Consider the following 19,482-nt stretch of genomic DNA (forward strand, 5'->3'; position numbering starts at 1 on the left):
GGAGCTGGTTAGTCAAAGCTGGTTAGTTCAAAGCATTTTTAGTTTAGCTAGGACCACGCTGCACAGGTCCATGCCCGATGCATTTAAGGAGTAAAACCTTTAATGACCACAATCACTCGGCTCCATTGCCTATGGCAGCCCCCAGCACCCATGGCACATTCAAGGGGGAGCTCAGTCAGCCTGCAAATGAGTTTCAGACTGAAGAAAACAGCGTGCTCCACATGAGACAGGGAGCCACGAGCTCACAGACAGCACAAATTCTGCGTGTCCTACTTTTAGCTGTCTCAGCCTGATTTTCCAGAAGCATCAAGCCTTTAAAGGAGGTATTTGATCATGCTCAGCATTTTTCTGAATGGATCTGAGGTGCTGCCAGCCAGGCAAATGCAGGGGAAATGCACCTAAAACTACTGAACCCCTTGCATAAATGTGGCCAAAAGGGGGAGTTTGCTCTGCTGCAGTCCCCCACTTCCCTCCTTGCATTAAAAAACCCATTTCAGCCTGGGAAGACACTTGCAGCATTTACCCTGGAAATCCCTCTGGAGACAGAAAAGCACTTAGCTTACCGCAGTGGAAATTTTGGCAGAGACACATAAAAAGATGCAGTTAATGTGCATGTTTACACACACTTTTTATAGAAATGAGCCTGAAATGGACTCAAGCCCCCCCAACAGGAACAAATCTCTGTGCAAGGCTGGATTTGGCACGGCTGGACCCAGGTCTGTGGGTCTCAAGGAGAAGCTGGGACATGAGAGGGACCCTCCTGCCTGTGCCACCATCCCAAGGGCTCGCTGCTCTCTTGCTCCTTGGAGGGCCCCAAAATTAAAATTACCTTTTTAGCCTGAAGCGGATGCTGTGGCTGTGCTCTAGGATGGCCATCAGGGATTTCACATCATACTCCAGGGGTTTCTTAAAGCTGATTCCCTCAGGCAAGCCAGTCACTGCCAGCGAGCCTGGCTCTTTCAGGAACCTCTCGTAGGGCAAAGGGACCACGCTGCTCTTCCCCATGGCTTCACCTGGGGAGGGGACAGAGTTACACACTGACAAACACCCTGTGCCCCTCACCATGGCTGAGCTGGGCTGGAGGACTAAATGCAAGAGAGCAAGGAATACCAACAGGATCACTCGGAGAAAAAACCCATTCCTACCTTCACACTTAGCATGCAAGGCACTCCTATTCCTTTCTAAAAGCACTAATTAATAAAAAGCTCATAAAAGCCAATAAACAGATGTCTCATCATTCAGGTTTCACAGTAGAATCCTCAGTTGGGGTCACTTGGCACAAGCCTGCCCCTGGGAGTGCCCAGCCATATGCCAGTGAGGGACATGGCCATCAGCAAGGTGGGAGGGAGCCAAGGGCTGACAAAGAAGGCAGAGGAGCTCACAATGATTTTTATCTCATGCTTACTGAGATATTCTGGGAACCTCATTTCTAGTCAGTTTTCTTATTTTACCTCCTGGAAGAACGGAAAACAGTTTGATTGCTGTTGCTGTCAAGCAGCTTTGATTCACTTTGACAGACAAGGAAAAAAACCAAAACCAACAATCTCCCTCCATCCCACTATTCACAGACAGCTTGAGCATTGATACATTTGACTGCACAGTCACCTCCAGCTGCCCAGAACTCTCACCTGCTCCCCTCAACACTGGCAACACAGTCCCACCATGTCCCCACCATGTGCCTCCAGCTTCATTTTACCTCTGCCACCAAAATCTCCCTAAGGAATCAGGTACAAATTGCTTTCCCTTCCTTTGTAGCAGCAGAAAAGCATTGATATTATATAGGGATTTTCTAAAACAGATAAAGAGCCTGTGTGCCCAGACCAGGGCTGCCCTGCTATACTTTACAGGCAAAACATCAGAAAAACAGCTTGCTCTGAAGGATTTCAAGGATGGCCAAAACCCTCAAGCCACTCTCTGGGGAAAAAATTACTTTGGAAACCAACCCAAGCCACTGTGATCAATAAACATGGTGCTGAAAGCATGAAGCACAAGAAACAGCCATGCAGGAATGCAACCTGTCTGGCAAAGCAGTGTCCAGATGCAGAACATCTGGTGGCATGATACAGTGCCTGCACCTTCATCACCAGGCTGAGGGGCAGAGAGAGAAGGGTATAGGACCTTTAAGTTGTTGAGGGATTTTATACTGTGGATTTTCTTTCCAATCTTTTCTTTTTTCCCTCTTCTTAAAAAAAACCCCAAACCAAAAGATCTTACAAAAATACTGCAAATCTTGTGACACTGCCAGCAAGTCCTTACTAAAAGTGATTTCTTCACCATGTCCTTTGAAGGAATGCATTATAACTAACAATTTACAACTTGCACTTGCCATTAAGGCTTCTTATAGGGAGGGTTGATAATATGTTAATTAAGCAAATAACCAAAGTTTTAAAATAAGCCTTTGAACCATGACACCATGAATTTACTTTCTGCAAGCTGACAGTTTCCCTGCCCCAATGTGCTGGCTCTAGCAGCTCTGCACCTCCCTTCATCACCTCTCTTCATGACTGAGAGAAGCTCCCAATGTCCACAGTGGCTCCTTATCAAACCAATGCTCAAGAAATCCCCAAACATATTTTTATGGGACTGTGTTATTGTCAAGGTGACCTTCACAAACCTAGCACTGCTGCACAGAGACTCATGGTTTGGCTAAAGAGACAATAATCATCATTAATGCCTGTTTAATAGAAGCCACTGGTAATCAGTCATCCTGTTGGTGCAGAGATTACCAGGCTCTGGAGGGAATCTTTCTGACTGAGCATTTTAAAAGATCTTTTTGTTTCCAATCCTTAATGATGAAAGGATAAAAAAAAACCCAAAACCAACAACAAAAACCTAAGAATTGTAATTGTTAAACTCTCACAGTCCTCTCAGTGTTACAAACAGAATCACCCCGGGGCATCTGCTGTCTCCTGTGTATTTTTCCCCACTCAAGGCCAGGAGAGGCCCTTCCCAGTGGGAATGAAGGGGAAGGGAGCAGCAGCTTTGTCAGGTTTCACCACAGAGAGGCTTAAGGGTAGAAACAGCTGACATTACTGAAGCAGCAGCAAAGGCAGAACTATACCTAGTCCCAAAGCCAAAACTGCTGTCCCAGGGATGCCCAACCTTCTTCTGGCCATGCTGGGTTGAGGACATGGCCAATGTGTCCCCACACACCTCCATACACCTTGAAACTGTGAAATGCCTTACTAATCATCCAATGGATGGGCTACCTGGTTCATAAAGCCCATGCAGATGCACCCTGATCAAGCTTTTCTAATGCAATTATATATTTATTGTATGTCATATTTTAACAATTCACATATTCCCAAGAGGACAGCAAAGTTTGGCACTGTATCTGCAGCAGGACAATGAGACCTGCAGCTTGGACCAGCAAAAAACACCCTGTCCATTCTGTTCCCTTGGTTCTTCTGCACCATCCCTTCCTTCATCCTTGGGCCCAGCCTTTGTAAGGCAGCAATAGGATCTGATTGCTCCCATTAATGGGAATATTGCTTCTAAGTGGCTTCAGAAAATTTCAGTGACTGTCTGTCCTAGGGGAGAAGGGATGCCAGCTCCCTTTTCCTGTCTGTGAAGCTTGTGGAAGATGCTAGCAACAGCCAGCAGCAGCAGCTCCTGCAAGTGAGCCCAGTGTGGCTGGTGGCAGCTCCCATTATCCCCCTTCTGTTGTGTGGGAATGCCCATTCCCAGATCACAGCCACAAACAGGAGCACTCTGCACTCAGGGAGCCCTGCACAGCCCCAGCAGGGCTCTACAGGCCCTGAATCTCAGAGGGTGATGGGGAGCTGTAGCCAGAAAAGCCCAACACCCAGTTCTGCAGCTGGTCCAGCCACAGGACCTGAACTCCCCCAAAGCATCATGCACAGCTAACACAACCCTCTCAGCAGCATGGGGGAACAGCTGGGGCTGCTCTTCCAAGCCAGTTTTGCTTTTCCTACCCTGACTAGCACAGCTGTAGAGCTGCTGCCAGGGGATGAGCCAGCAGCACGGCCACTACTGCCAGCTGCTCCACAGGGGTTCCAGTGGATCCTTGTCAGCAAGAAGAAGGTGCTGCTGCTGCTCAAGCCACTGCAGATTGGGTCTGGAAGGAGCTCTGCAACCCACTGGGTTCCATACCAACAGCCATATGGTCACCTATATTTAATTGCAGAAGCTTTATTGCTGGGGATGATGCATGTGCTGGAGCGGCACCACCTCGTCTCTGGAAGTTGGGGCTGCAGGGCCACATGCTAGAAAATCATCTGTTTTCTTTTTAAATAGACTTGCCAGGGAAAAGAGAGAGTGAATCTGTAGAGCTCCAACAAAGTGCTATGAAAGAGGTGCTGTGGATGCAGTGGCAGGGATAAAGGTGTGCTTGGAAATCACATCAGAGGCTTCCCCTTGTTGATGTTGGGATTGGCTTACTCTGTCGATGTCAGGGGACACAAAGGATGCTTCATTCAGCACAGGGATTTTTTTGGCTCAGTTTGGGGCACTGGAAAACTAAGAAGCAGTGGCCAAATCCCATCTCAATGCAGTACTAACTCTGTACAGGAGCACATTTCACCATGCCCTACCAGGCACCTGCTCCCACACTGAGGAGCCGGGCTGGCATGAAAGCCACAGCTGGTGGCAGTGCTGGGCAGCTCAGTGAGCCCCAGGGACATTCCATATCCCCAAAGGGAAGCATGAAGGTTCTTACTATAAAGCACATCAAACACTTCCTCTACCATCTTCCTGAGGAGGTACACATCTGATCCCTGGTCCGGGGAGACCCTGAGCACCCTTTGCCCGCACTCCTTTGCCTTCTTCTGCACCTCTGCGTCCTGCTCCTTCCTCTGCTGGATTCCTGAGGGGGAGAGGAGAAAACAGAAGTCACTGCAGTGAGAAGGCAAGTGTCCCAGCTCTCCCACCCCCCTCAGGCCCCAGCTTGGATGACCCCAGCAGCCCCAACATGCAGGGAAAGGTACTGGCAATAGGCAGTGGTGCCAGCACTCCTCTGGTGCCTGCCCCCTTTTCCCTGGCTTTTCCCACTCAGCCAGACTGAAACAGTTATGACTAATTGGGCAGTCCATTTCTAGTCTCTGGTTTCAATCTGCTTAGCCTTCAATCTCTCAGGAAAGAAAATCCGCCTTTCTTGGAGGCTTTTTTACCCTCCAGCATCACGTAGCTCAGTAATACCAGCTATTTCCTGCTAATTTCCCCCATTAAACCTCAAATAAAGCATATCTTCAGCATTGACTTCTTTGCATCTCTAAATGCACAGAAAATTAAACACTACAAATGCATTATTGCTGTTCTACCCACAGTAATTTGCAAGGGATTTTCGGTGACAAAGGACTAATTCCTTCATCATCCTCAACAGACTCCTACTGGCAGTCGGGCCTGGATGCTGCCTGGGTGCTCAAGGAGCTCACAGATCCTTCTGTGGAAAAAGTCCATGGCTGGGACATCACAGGAAGTGGTCAAGAGCAACATGGGACACACACAGAACTGGACACAGCAAAGTAAACAGCCACCATGCCACTCCTGTAGAGCTCCACATGCCTCCCACAGCATGGCAAAACAGACCCTGGAAAACTTTTTGGAGTGTTTTACCAAGGTTATGAAATGCATCTGCATCTTCCAAGTACTGCCTCTCCCTCCTGCACTGGCATTAATTCTGATCACTGTCAATTCCCCCCTGCATCATGAGAGGCAGGACCAGAGGCTCAGATAAAGGAAGGTGCTCAAGTGAGGTCTGTGTCCCAGAGAGATAAGAGGCTTCTTACATCTCCAATGATGTCTGCTTTAGATTAATTCACATCTTTCTAAGAGGGCAGCAAGAAATCAGAGGCACTTCCAGGGATACTTTCCACTGTGTGCCAGTTGTAAGGGCTTTATGGAGTGGAGTCTGGGTCTGTATAATTCAAGACAGAGTTATCACATTTTACCCTGTCTGCAGCATCATCCTCTTTCCTCAAACCCCATGCTCAATATTTCTGTTTTCAACCAGACATGACTATTTCTTTTTGACAAAAGTATAAATGAAACCAAAGAGGGGAATCAGGATCTAGTGCCAGGTGCTTTGCCCCTGCACAGTTGTAGGGCATCAACCAGGATATATCATGGAATCAGAGAACAAGTTTGGGTCAAAAGAGACCTTAAAGACCATCTGATTCCACTCCCTGTCATGGGCAGGGACACCTTCCACTAAACCACATTGCTCCAAGCCCTGTTCAACTTGGCCTTGAACACTTGCAGGGATGGAGCAGCTGCAGCTTCTCTGGACAACCTATTCCAGTAGCTCATAACACTCATTAGAAGAATTCCCTACTAACACCTAACCTAAATCTCTGCCCTTTCAGTTTAAAATTATTATTCTCCCTTGTTCTATCACTATCTGCCTGGGCAAAAAGTCACTCTCCCTCTTTTTTATAAGTCCCCTTTAGGTACTGGAAGGGGGTCTCAGGATTCTCTGGACCCTTCTCCAGACTGAACAACCTCTCTCAGCCTGAGGAAACACAAGGGAGTTCCCTCCCTTTGGCCACCCCACTGCCATCCACATCTTGAGGGTGGTGGAAAGGGAAGGCAGAGCTCCCACGAGTGTAGGAAACATCTCCCAAATGCCTCCTGTCCTTCAGAATACAGTGGAGGATAACTAACCAGGATGTGAGAGGATGGAATAGTGGAGTTGGCCAGCAGCTGCCCAGGGCAGCAGGACAAGGGGCTGGGCAGAGCCATGGCAGAGAGCTGCTCCTGTAGAGCCATGCAGTGAGCAACCCAGTTGACCTGGGCAGCTTCATAGCACTGATGTCACCAGAGCAAACCCTTCCTGAACAATCTCTCCAATGGATTAAGCACCTATGTGGTTTCTGTCAACACCATGTATTTCTCTCCACCAACATCCCACTGCAGAACAGATCTGGGTCTGGTGTCCTCAGCACCACCAAAACCAGATCCCATTCCAGCTTCTACACTGAGTGAGGAAAGCAGTGGCTAGCATGCTGGGGATGATGGTGTCCAAGAAAAGAGGTCCCCATTCACAGAATGGCTCCTGCCCTCCCTTCAGCTCCCAGACTGTTTTTTGGAAACTGGCAGAGGTACAGAGCTGGGACAGAAGGTCTGCAACACACAGGTATCCCTCAGATACTTGGTGAATCTGATTTGAGACTGGGGGAACAGATACCTGCTCAAGGTATCCTGTCACCACTGTTCATCCCTCAAAAATACAAGCAACTCCACAAGCAACACTTCTGGCTATGAGATCCATTCCTGTTTTTCCAAAACCAGGAAAAAAGCCCTGGACCAAGAAAGTCCTTCTGCTCCTGGGAGGATCATTAGGAAAAACTATTTCTGCTAAGTCCTCAAAAAACACTGCAGCGCTCTGGCAGCACTGCTGGAGGCTAACAGCAGCAGGGCAGCAGAGCAGCCATCCAGCCCTGAGCCACCTCAGGGATGCTTCAGGAGAGAACACCCAGGGCATGCAGTGCCCTCCCTGGCAGGGAAGAGCAGAGCCTCTGGCTGCAGCTCCCTCCCTCAAACACCCCTCATCCCCATGGACTGACAGACAGCACTGCGGTGCCCCCTCCGTGCACAGCAGGGGTCACAGCTGGCACAGCTGGAGTGCCAACCTTGCCCTGGGAGATGGTGCCAGGATACTCACTGCAAAACTTCTGGAAGTCAGCCTGCAGCTCCTTGCGGGCGCTGAGGAAGACCCTTCCCTTCTCAGTGCCCAGCACGAAGGCGCTCTCCTCGTGCACGGCGATGCAGGCCACCTCCGCGTTCAGCTTGGACAGCGCCGAGCACTGTTGGAGGCACCAGGTCAGCACAGCACAGGCTGAGGCAGAACCTCTCCTTCTCACCCCTCCTTCCCACCCCTTTTTCCCACCCCCTGCCGTTTCCCAGTGGGGCTTTTTCCTTCCCACCAAAAGATTCTTCCATCAAAAGCAGCGTTCTGGTTTATGTCAGAATTTCATGGGTTTATGGCATCGCCTAAAAATTTCAGTGACTTTACAGCTCTACAAAAATATCCAGCTGGAAAACAAGAGCTATTTACCCATCGTTTTATTTCACTTTTTCCTAGCCTAAAAATAAACATTTTATTGCATTTCTTTAAAAGAAAACATTCCTGTAAAAAAAAATCAAACAAAAAACCCACACCACAACCGATAACAATTTGCATTTTTCCACCAGCTCTAATGGAATAAGGAACACGGGAATCTTATTTCAGCTGCAGAACACTAATATGGTCAAAGTCCAGATTAGTGGAACGATTCTTCTTGTACAGTTATGCAAAACAATAAAGAGATGGAAAAAACTTCTTCCATTAATCCATTTTATGTAACATGCCCTTCCTGCTCTACATAATACACATGTATATGCATTTTTATTAGTATTTTTTTATATTATAATAGTTACTCAGTGCCAGCAGCCTGAGTCATATTCCTATAGCTACAGCACTGGTGCTAGGAAGATGCTATCCCCAGGTCACCATTTAAATGGGTAAAAAATGGGGGATTTTCCCAGCATCAGCCCTGGTTAGACACATCAACAACCTCACAGAGGAGCTGGAGGATGCTAGCAGCCAGGGAGGGAGCAGGAGAGCAGGGGGGTTACATGGACCAACCCCCCTAAGGTACCTTCAGCTCCCTGCACACACCTACAATGAGCTTCACTTGGGTGGGCTTAAACCAGCTTCTCTACTAGGCCATTTTACCTCCTGCTCACCTTCTTCAAGGAGGCATTGAATCAAATCCCACAAAACAGATATTTTTAAGAACCCTCCTTTCAAAACACAGTTGCAAAGAGAAGTATTTTGCTCAAAAAGTCCAACACTCAAAAAACAGACACAAAAAACAAAGGTATGTGAGATTTGGGTGCAGAACAAATCCAAACCCTAAGTCTGCTTGGTGACATGCATATGGCCCTGTGGTTTATTTACCAGGCACAGAGGCAGCTAGGTTTCAGTGAGCACACAGCCTGCCACTCTGAAGTGCTGGAATAAAGGCTGAATTTCAGGAGCAGCTTGGCTCCCTGGCCCCTGTGTAAGCACCTAACAAGGACTGCATGATAATGAATATTCGTTAAGAAGCCAAACTATGGTAACATAATTTGTTGTACAGGATGGCAAGTATATAAATCATCAAAGCTGCTTGGGGTGTGTAGGCTCCAGGGAACCTGCTCCTTAGTGGGGTGGTGATGTCAAAGAGAAGGAAATTGGTATTAATGAAAAAACCTCTACCCGCACAGAGAGGAAAACATATCCTAGATAAATGCATTACATATGACTTGACTTTAAAAAGAGAGAGCTATTTAGCACATCTCATTGCATTAGACATTTGTTACTACACATCCTCTTTCCCTTATTGATCACATTCACAGTTAAAAATAAGATTAGCTCTGGTCCACGAGACTTAATCCAGACAGTTATCTTGTTTATGTAAGCACGGCTGACTTAGGCAAGGTTTCCACCGGGAATTCTACGTCAAAAGATATGAAAGTTATTTTCTTTGTTCTCAGAGATAAAAAGCCATTGTTCTGCTGTTGTGTAAATGCTCACGGTAACATCGGTAAAACAGCAAGAAAAAAAAAAGCCAACCACCCTTCAGCCAGTTGATACCAACATAAATATTAATGGGAAAACAATACACATCTGAGATTAACTTGTGCTGACTTTATGATCCTTATGGCTGTCAGGGCAGGAAAGGGTTTTTATTTCTCAGCAGTTCCCTGGGCTTTCCAGCAGCAGAGGAGAGCGGGATGAGCTCACCAGGCATCGTGTGCCAGCCCTGCACCCAGACAGCCTTGCTAAATGGAGGCCAAAGGAGGGAGGGGGATGGGGACAGGGGTGCCACTGGCCTCTTACCATGGAGTCTAAGGCAGACACTAAGCTGGTGATGATTTCGTCTCTCTGGGGAAAAACCATATTCCACTGGTCAGCTCTGGAGGTGGTGAGTGTCACATCTAAAGGCTTCCCTGCCAAGGCCATATTCACCTGAAAACAGAAAAAAAAAAAAAGAAAGAGCTATGCATCACTGTTACTAACAGAGCTGGAGCTGAGCACCACCACAGAAGCCCCACTACCATCCTGTGCTACAGGAGCAATGCTGGCACAGGTACACAGGGGAAACTGAGGCATGCAGAGAGGCCACAGCAGCCTGAGCCCCACAATCCCCATGAGTCCTCTGCTAAAGGCAGATAACTGCAGAAGCTGCTGATCTGTAATCACACCCTGGAGCCAATGCTGTTTGCACCAGCAGTGGCCAGATCATCTCTGCATTTGGAGCTCACCCTCGAGGAGATGCCACCACAGTGCAAGGGCCACTGGACCAGCTGCATGGTGGGACACCCCAGACTCCAGCCTGTGGCCACGCAAGCCAGAGGATGTGGTGCTGAAGTGGGCACAGAACACTCCTGTGCCCGAGCTCTGATGGCAGCTGTGAGCAGGGGATGATGGCTCTGTCCCCACGAAGACACTGTGCTGAGCATCCTTGTGCCTCCTGCTCTAAATCCTGGGCAAGAGGAGAGCCTGCCACCCAGTGTCCCTGAAACAGGTCAAAGTCACAGGGTGCTCTGAGATGCAGCTCATGGCAAGGGATTCCCTAATGAAATCACCCCACTCTGCAGTTCTTGGTGTCAGGGGGAACAGGACAAGGTGCAGTGCAGGGACCACATGTCTGAAAAGAGGCTCGGCTCAGAACCTCCATCCCTCACAGCCAAATGGGGGAAATGCAGTGACCCAGCCAAGCCACAAGTGCAGCAGCAGCATCAGGGTCCTGCACCTCAGTGTTCATGTCTCATCTGGACTCATGGTAATGCCAGTGCTGCAGGAACACTGAGGCAAGGTCTCACCCTGCAAACACCCATGCTGGGACACCCACACTCGACACAGCACCACCCCCAGCACCCAACACACCCCTCCCAGCTACCACCCCTCCATCTGCAGGGCAGCATTGCAGCACCCAGCCTTAATCCTGCAAATAAAGGGTGGCAAGTTAGCTCATAAACCACTTGGACCAGATCATAAATCATGTGCTCACAAATGGATGAAAGAGGCTAGAGAATCCCTAACAAGGCTGGATGGGCAGAAGGTGGGGAATATAGATGAAGCTGCCTGCACATAACTCAATTTACCACTCAGTCGATAACCACAGCTGCCCAGCCTCACTGAAAACATGGCTTAAAGGCAACAGCAAATCCCCAAATTCACCTTCCTGCCCTAGTTTGCACCTGTGTCCAAGCAGAAGGGATTTGAACGCAAAGCAGAGCTGTGCTGCCCCATGAAATTGGGGAAATGGTGGGTTTTGGCCCAAAATAACAAGCTCCCCCACACTGGCATCTTTGCAGGTGCCTGAGCACACACATGATACGAAAGAATCAGAGAATAGTTTGGGTTGGAAGGGATCCTAAAGCCCATCTCATTCCTACCCCCTGCCATGGCAGGGACACCTTCCACTGTCCCAGGTTGCTCCAAGCCCCATCCAACTTGTCCTTGAACACTTCCTGAATAGGACAGCCACAGCTCCACTGGACCCTTTTATAAGGGTCTGCAACAAGCTGATGAAGAGGGGAGAGAAATCCCCTTAAACAATAATGACTGAATTTCAGGAATTGTTCTGGATGAGCCCTCCAGGTTTTTCCCCATATTGCCAGCTCTTGAAAGCAGCCAAGCAGTGCTGGGGCTCCTGCAGATGGCAGAGCTGGAACCTCAGCCCCACCAACAGTCACTCAGGAAAATCCTTTTCCACCCATCTGACACTTTCTAACAAAGCTGATGGACAACCCCTCCACGATAATCTTGGGGGGAAGAAACGTGGCCTAAATAGGCATCAGCTTGGAAAATAAAGCAGGAAACTGAACATATGGTCCTGCAGCTGGGCACAAACCCCAGGTGTCCCCATGCTGGGGACAGGTCTCTGTCAGGCACCTCCAGCTTTACCATCACAGCAACACCAGGAAGCAATCTGCCCTGCTCAGCCCTGCAGTTTGTGCATGCAAGGATGGACAGACAGACAGACAAGAGCCCATTTCATCTGCAAGCTCCCAAGCAGCTTCCTGAGCACAGCTCTGCAGGAGCAGGGAACTTGGAATTCCCTATTTTCATGGATGCTGTGCTAATAAGAAGTTGCAGTTGGCAGAAAACAGCGAGGTGCTGGTGGTGCCAATGCTGGCACCAAGCTGAGCTGGGGACAGCCACTGCCTTGCTCCAGGGAGCATCACTCCCTTCTTCACTCCCCCAAGAACCTGCTTAGAAAACAGCAAGTTTTACTGTTAAAAACAGCAAAGTTTTTACTTTGATGCCTGTACATGTTTCTGAGTGCCCCATTTATTACTAAATATGGCTGCTGTGAACATTCTGTTGCCTTCTAGCAGCATTTTGGAGAAGCAGTCCCTGCCTTGTGGGGCTGGTTGCATCCACTCAGAGAGCTGCACCAACCTGCTCAGCCATGGCCTCCCACAGGAATCAGCACTTCCAGGGAAGAGATGCTCCTCTCTTGGCTGCAAAAAGCAAAGCCACAAGCTGGATCTGGCTGCAGAGAGGGAACCAATAGGAAAGACAGGGATAACATCAATGGGAAATGGGGCAGGGTACCTGCATCCCCTTCCTATCCTGCAGGAGATTGGGACCAAAGAATCCCTTTCCCCTGGCTGATTGTTTAATCAGTAAAAGCCAGGATCACTCAACAACAACAACAACAACAAAAAAAAAAAAAAAAGACCCAAAACATAACAAAAAGATGACCTAAGTAACACAATGGGATTTTAAGGGATGGGGGGGACAATATTCCAGTAAAGCTTTTAATCATTTGTGGTTACAAAGAGCATGACAGTGGATTTAAGAAAGGGTGGAACAAAAGGGAGGAAAGAAAATTTCACTAGCAAGTGCTAGGCTTATTTAAATCAAATTAAGACACAGGACTTGAAGTTGTTGGTCTAATTAAAGGGAAAGTCCTCTTTAGGAAAACTAGGGTAAACCATTCTCACAGCAGTTCAGGCTGGCAGCAGGGAGCAGGGTGGGCAGGATGGGTGCAGAGCAGCCTGCCCCACTTCCTGGGGCTCCACGTGCCTGTCCTACTGAAATCCCTCCCTGGGACACCACCAAAGGGCTGATGTCACCTTCCACAGGGGTCCTGCTCCTGGGACAGCCCCATCACACCTCTGCAAACTGAGGAGCAAAGATTGGCTCAAGGACCATCACAACACTGTCACAGGGCCAAAGCAAACACTTCCACACTGTTTTAACATTTTTTTTAGTTTTTTGGGGGTTTTTTTAAGTTACCAAATTTTATTATTTTTTGAATTATTTCTTGTCCAGAAAGTAATCTCAGGTGAACAGGGTGCTGTGCAACAGCTGGCACAGGATGTCATCTTCTGCTTGGCTCTTACAACATCTCCCTTGATAATCCTGGGAAAGATTAGAAACTTGGCCCCGGGGCAGTTTCACTCATGAATCACCTGTGCTGCAGCAAAGGAAAAACCAGGCACGTTGGGAGGCTCATGAACTCCTGTGGAATGGGCCAGGGCCCCCCAGCCCTGCACCCACAGCAGGCACATCCCCTCACCAGTCCCTCTAACGTTTCCATGGAGCAGCTGGGGGTTAAAAAAAAAAGAAGAAAAAAATGGAGGAAAGAAAAAACCTGACCATTGCACTGGTCCTGCCCATAGCTCCACACAACAGTGTCAGGAAATCATCAACTTATTCATTTACCCAGGAAAATTCTAGGTGCTGCCTCAGTGGTTCTGATGAGATGGTGGGAGGCCCAAATGAAACCCAGTTTCAGCAAAATAAATATATATATATATATGATTATTATATTATCTTAGGTGCCATTTGAGCAAAAAATCCCTGGAAACCACATCAGCCACAACAAGGGCAAAAGCTAGGGTAGGAACCAGGCTTGAATTTCCATTTGTGTTTTTTTCTCATTGCTTAAGCAAAAACTGGTATCAGAGGAGCAGATGTGACCAAAGCCATCTTGGACACAGGAGCTCTGTGACAGGGTCCCACGCTTGCCAAAGAGCTGTCCTCGGGTTTTCTGCTGCAGCAGTGGAGATACCTGCTCCACTTGGGCAATCTGCTTTAACCCACCTGTCCTGCCCAGCTAAACCCTATAATCCCTTACACCTAACTCAGTGCCAGCCTTCAGCCTCTGTGGCCTCATCATCTCCATCTGAGGCCATGCAGATCATGCCCGTGCCAGGATGGTTTGCTGTGTCCCTCAGAGGTGGCTGGTGAGCTGCTCCATTAGCACCAACAGCAGAGGTACAGCAGATACAACTGTGGTCCAGGGCACCCACAAAATGCCCAGAAATACCCTCAACTGTCTGAGCACCCTGAAAAGCCCTAAGGCATGCCCTGTGTGTGGGTGCCCCTGCAGCACAGCCCTCCTGGGACAAGCAAGGAGCTCTGGGTTTTGAGGGACCCCAGGTGCCCTGCTGCCACACACCCCTGGTGTGAGAAGCATCTGCTGAGGACACATCTGATCCCCTAAATGTGGGTGTCCATGCACCCCCAGTCCCAAACCTGGTCCAACTGCTGCCCCATAACTGCTGCCACATCTCTCCACACATCCAAAAATTCCCTTTTATTTCACAACTTTTCACAGAATCACAGGATGAACTAGGTTGGAAAAGACCTTTAAGGTCATCAAGTCCAACCTATGACTTAACACCTCCTCATCAACTAAACCATGGCACTGACAGCCAAGTCCAGTCTTTTTTTAGACACATCCAGGGATGGTGACTCCCTCACCCCTGGGCAGACAATTCCAGCACCCAATCACTCTTTTTGTGAGGAATTTTTTCCAGATTTCCAACCTAAACTTCCCCTGGTGCAGCTTAAGAATGTGTTCTCTCCTTCTGTCAGTGCTGCCTGGAGAAAGAGCCCAGCCCCACCTGAGCACAGCCACCTTTCAGGGAGTTTTAGAGTGATGAGGTCACCCCTGAGTCTCCTTTTCTCCAGGCTGAGCACCCCCAGCTCCCTCAGTGGTTCCTCTCAGGGTTTGTGTTCCCAGCCCCTCTCCAGCCTCGTTGCCCCCTCTGGATGTGCTCAGTGTCCCAAGGTCCTTCCCAACCTGAGGGGCCAGAACTGGACACAGCACTCCAGGTGTGCCCTCACCAGTGCCCAGTACAGGGGCAGAATGAGCTCCCTGCTCCTGCTGGCCACACCATTCCTGATCCAGGCCAGGAGCCCTTGGCCTTCTTGGCCACCAGGGCACTCTGCTGGCTCATGGTCAGTCACTGTTGACCAGTACCCCCAGGTCCCTTTCTGCCTGGGCACTGTCCAGCCACACCGTCCCAGCCTAGAGCATTGCAGGGGTTATTGTGGCCAAAATGCAGGACTGGGCACTTGGACTTTAATTAAACTTCATCCTATTGGACTCTGCCCATCCATCCAGCCTGTTCAGATCCCTTTGCATAGCCCTCCCATTCTCCAACAGATGGGCACACGCTCCCAGCTTGGTGTCATCTGCAAATTTACTGGTGGTGGACTCAATCCCCTCATCCAGATCATCAATAAAAACATTGAACAGAGCTGGCCCCAGCACAGAGCCCCGGGGGACACCCCTGGTGACTGGCCCTAGCTGGAGCAGCCCCGTTCACCACCACTCTCTGGGCCCATCCAGCCAGTTCTGAACCCAGCACAGAGTACTCCTGTCCCAGCTTTTCCAGGACTGAAAGGTGTCATGCTGATATCAGCTTTTCAAGGTGATACCTTTCTCCAAAGACTGAAAGCAGCAGAGCTGGGGGGCAAACACCCTTCTAGTGCAGTCTGGGCCACAGTGCTACTGGCACAGTGAGGATGCAAACACTGCTTTGTGCCTCCTGCCACTGGGCCTGGAGCTCTTACCTTGCTGCCTCTGCTGGCTCTCACTAACCCTCTATCTCCCCTCCCTGCTTCCTTCCAAGTGGGTAGTACAGGGCAGAGCAAGCTCTCATGACCAAACACCTCCTTCTCTGTTTTCTTTTACCCACAAATCCCAAGGCACCTGCTGGAAAAGCTCCTCACATACACACGGGCACGACAACGTTCAGCAGCCTCGCTGCCTCGGCTCTGCTTTCCTGGATAATCTGGCACCTGCTGTGGTTTAGTCCCCCCTATAAAAGAAGCAAAGAGCAAACTGGGGGCTCCCAGAGGGAAAAGTGTCTACCACAGGAATTTCACTTTCCATCTCCAACCAGGGCATAGCACTCTGCAGCCACCTTGATTTCCTTAAGCCTAGCCTAGGTGCATATCTTAATATAATATAATAAAATTATAGCAGGCTTCTGTCTAGTGCAAAGAGAGATAGAAGAGGATCAAGTGCCCTTCAGAAGCTGTATCTCATCTCCCCCAGGATAAACACTTCATGGCATGGCAGCTGCAGGGGGATCACTGTGCCTGTGGAGCTCCAGCAGCACTGCTTTCAGCTCCAGACAAGTTTCCACACTGCAATCTCACAGCAGGCAGGAGCAGAAGCTCTTGCTTCCAGCAACTGTTTCTTCATTTATTAAAGAAATTTTAAAGAAAAACAAGGCGGAAAAAAGTGTTAATTGGAGCATTCCCAGCATAGCAGGAAGGGATGCTGAAAGCACCATGCATGGAAAGCTGGATCCTGCCCCAGCAGCCCTGTGTGAATGGCTGGGGTCAGTGAGGCCAGGATGAGCTTCAGGGTGGCTGGTGGGTGAGCAGAACCACCCAGCCACAGGGACCTGGGTGCCAGCACAGCTCCCAGAGCTGAGCCTCCCTCCCCAGGAGGATGCCCAGCCCCATAACTCTGCCTGCATCAGGGAGCTCAGCACCCCTTCCCATACAAAAGCCCTCTGCTTGGCAGTTCCTAGAAGGAGAGACGCAGATCCGGCACCTCCAACGCCAGGGCTCAGGTTGCACTTCCCAGAAGCAAGTGCCATGGGGAAGCCAAAATTAGCAGGCTGATAATTCTACCCCTTGGTACATCCCACTGGTCTAGTGGAAGGTGTCCCTGCCCATGCCGGGGGTGGGGTGGAACTAGATGACCTTTAAGGTCCCTTTCAAACCACATGATTCCATGGATCTATGAGGATCCCTAGCTCCTGCACCACCATGACTGCTGGTCATTGCAAGATGCTGGCAAGCCCTTGCTCAGTGAAAAAACGAGGTGAAGTGAACTCAGAAGCCATGGGACAACCTGCAAGGCTGGTCTTGGGATTGCACCAACCTGGCTTCCCAGCCCTGTACCCCCTTGCACCCCTCCATCAGCACTGGGGCCCCACCTTGCATGCCTGAGTGGGCGCTGGAGCAGGAGCAAGGCAAGCAGACTCGGTTCCCTGCCTCTGGTTCAGCAGTGCAGACACTAACACCGGGGTTATTTAAAGCCCAGTTTTAACAGCATTCAGCTACTGGTTGCGTGATCAGGATAAAAAATCGCAATCCTAATTCCTGGCCCCCGGTGCCTATGGCAACTGGTATCCGTCTCCTTGGAAACTAATCTCGTGGTATTTGAACAATGTACCAAGGGCCTTTAATCTCCCAAAGACTGTAAATCTTTATTCTAGCCTGCTCTCTTCCTACCCCAAGAGCCAATATAAAAAGCCTGTTGTTTTCCATGAAATCACTAAGAGCCTAACTTGAATTTTATATTACACAGACACGTGCTTTTTGGCTTTTTTAAAATATTTTTTCTACCCACTAAATTAAGGAAAAATCCCATATATTTGATGCCCCTGGTGCTGCAGCCCTGCCCCCACACCCTGGCAGGGAGTTTGCTTTCTCTGAACAGTGCTCAATGCCATATCCTGGCTCTTGCCTCAACTGGCACATCCACCTTGTCCATCTAACCAGACACTGCTCCAGATTATTACTATATTTTTATTATTATTATTAATTATTATCTAGCAAAAGACTACTCAAACTGCAAATATACAAAAACCTAGTAGCAGCAACTCATTGCTGGGGACAATGAGTCCACAAGGGCTGGCCAGAGGATGCTCCATCCCAGTTCCCCAAAAGCTGTTGGGCTCATCTTGCTCCTCAGCACTCAACCCCAATGCTTTTTTCTTTTGCAAAGCTGCAGTTGATGGCACCAGCCCCTCCCCAGCTCCCAGACAGTGCTCATCACCCACTTTCTGCTCTGCACAGGCAATTAGTTTGCTCTGCATAAGGTGGTCCCTGACAGAGAGATGCCACATAATCTCATTATGTTTAATTTTATCTCTAGTATTTCTCTCTGGTTACTGGTGTCTCAGCACCGAGTATTCCGTGTGTTACAGGATGGGCTGTTTGCTAATCCAGGCTGGCTACATAAATAAACTCATTAAAAAAAAAAAAAAAAAAAAAGGCTTTTTAAAGGGATGAAAGGAGGCTCAGAGATGGGAGCATCCCATTCCCTGAGTTTCCCATTCTGTCTGCTCCCCACTCTCTTCTCCCTTATTTTATTTTATTTTATGGGATGAGTCACAAAGGTGAGAGCAGGTCCAGGGTCACCCCAACCCCACAGTTGGGATCATGTGTGTAGAGAGCTATTGCCACCCACAGCCTCAAAGCCTGCCCAGAACTGGGCACCCTGCTCAGGGCAGGTGACTCACACTGGCAGTGGAGCCCTGGTGAAGCCAAGCCTGCCCCCGCCCTGGTGTGACCCGTCGAGTGAGGCAGGTACTGACAGTGCTGCCTGGGAGGTGCAGCCAGCCAGGATCCCCATTTCCTCCCCAGGCAGCCTCTGGCCATGACACCAGCCCCAAAAGCTGCCCTTTCCCATGCAAACCCTGCCAAGGCTGTGTCACTGCTGCTGCCAGAGCCAAACCCCAGGCAGGGACATCACCTTCCACAGCAAGGCAAGACAGGGAAGCCACTGGGGATGGCAGGGGGGCTGCCCAGCACCCCAGCTGGGCCAGCAGCACTAGATCCTGCTTTGCAGCTCACTGGCTGGTGGAGCAAGGTGTCCCCACCAGTGTGACAATCCCCACAGCTCCTGTGGGGAGATTCCCCAATGTCCAATACATCTCGGGTGTACACCACAAGATTACCCCCACATTCACAAAGGCTTGGCTTTTTTTCACACTGAGCCCTGAGTGCCATAAGCCCTGCTGTGCTGATGGCAGCCAGCCAGGGATAGGGACAGATGGATGGGACAGACCCACATCCAGAGACAGCTGCTGGTTGCAACCCCCAGCAACACCTCTGGCCCTGGGGACTCTGAGGAACCGTGCATAGACATGGGTGCCTTCACCTGGGCAGGACAGCACAGCCTTGGAGGGGTTTGCTGTGCTGCCAGGGTCTCACTGGCACTCCCAGAGGGATCTGGGCTGCAGTGGGGCAGGGAGGGTGCCAGCCTGGGGCAGATGCAGTGGGAGTGGCTCTGATGACAGCCCTGATCCAAGGGCTGGCCCCAGGGAGCCCTGCGAGGATGGCTCCAGGCTGGCCAGGATCTGGCCCCAAAACAAGCCAGGTCCTCCCCACGTGTTTCTCCTGGGAGTCACGTCGGGACAAGGTGACCTAGCTGTTGATACCTCCTCCTTCCCAGGGCTTGTCATCACTCAGGCTCGAGCATGGCAGCTTGGGACAGCATT

At 49.8% G+C, this 19,482-nt stretch overlaps 1 protein-coding gene across 8 annotated transcripts in view; it reads right to left on the bottom strand.

The window, feature by feature from the left end:
- Positions 1-19,482, bottom strand: part of GTF2IRD1 (GTF2I repeat domain containing 1) — a 70,673-nt gene that overhangs the window by 39,697 nt on the left and 11,494 nt on the right. For 7 of the 8 annotated variants that reach the window (XM_059865946.1, XM_059865945.1, XM_059865947.1 and 4 more), the window contains exons 1-5: positions 12,395-12,489; positions 9,824-9,952; positions 7,622-7,763; positions 4,679-4,825; positions 830-1,013 (exon numbers count right to left, since the gene is read on the bottom strand). In XM_059865946.1, coding sequence (XP_059721929.1) covers positions 830-1,013; positions 4,679-4,825; positions 7,622-7,763; positions 9,824-9,952; positions 12,395-12,406 — 614 coding nt within the window. In that variant the 5' untranslated portion in view covers positions 12,407-12,489. Of the gene's footprint in view, positions 1-829; positions 1,014-4,678; positions 4,826-7,621; positions 7,764-9,823; positions 9,953-12,394; positions 12,490-19,482 lie in introns of those variants that run through there. The other variant, XM_059865941.1, reaches the window with a different exon arrangement.

Source organism: Haemorhous mexicanus, chromosome 22 (genome assembly GCF_027477595.1).
Source record: "Haemorhous mexicanus isolate bHaeMex1 chromosome 22, bHaeMex1.pri, whole genome shotgun sequence".
In the NCBI taxonomy this organism is placed as follows: Eukaryota; Metazoa; Chordata; class Aves; order Passeriformes; family Fringillidae; genus Haemorhous; species Haemorhous mexicanus.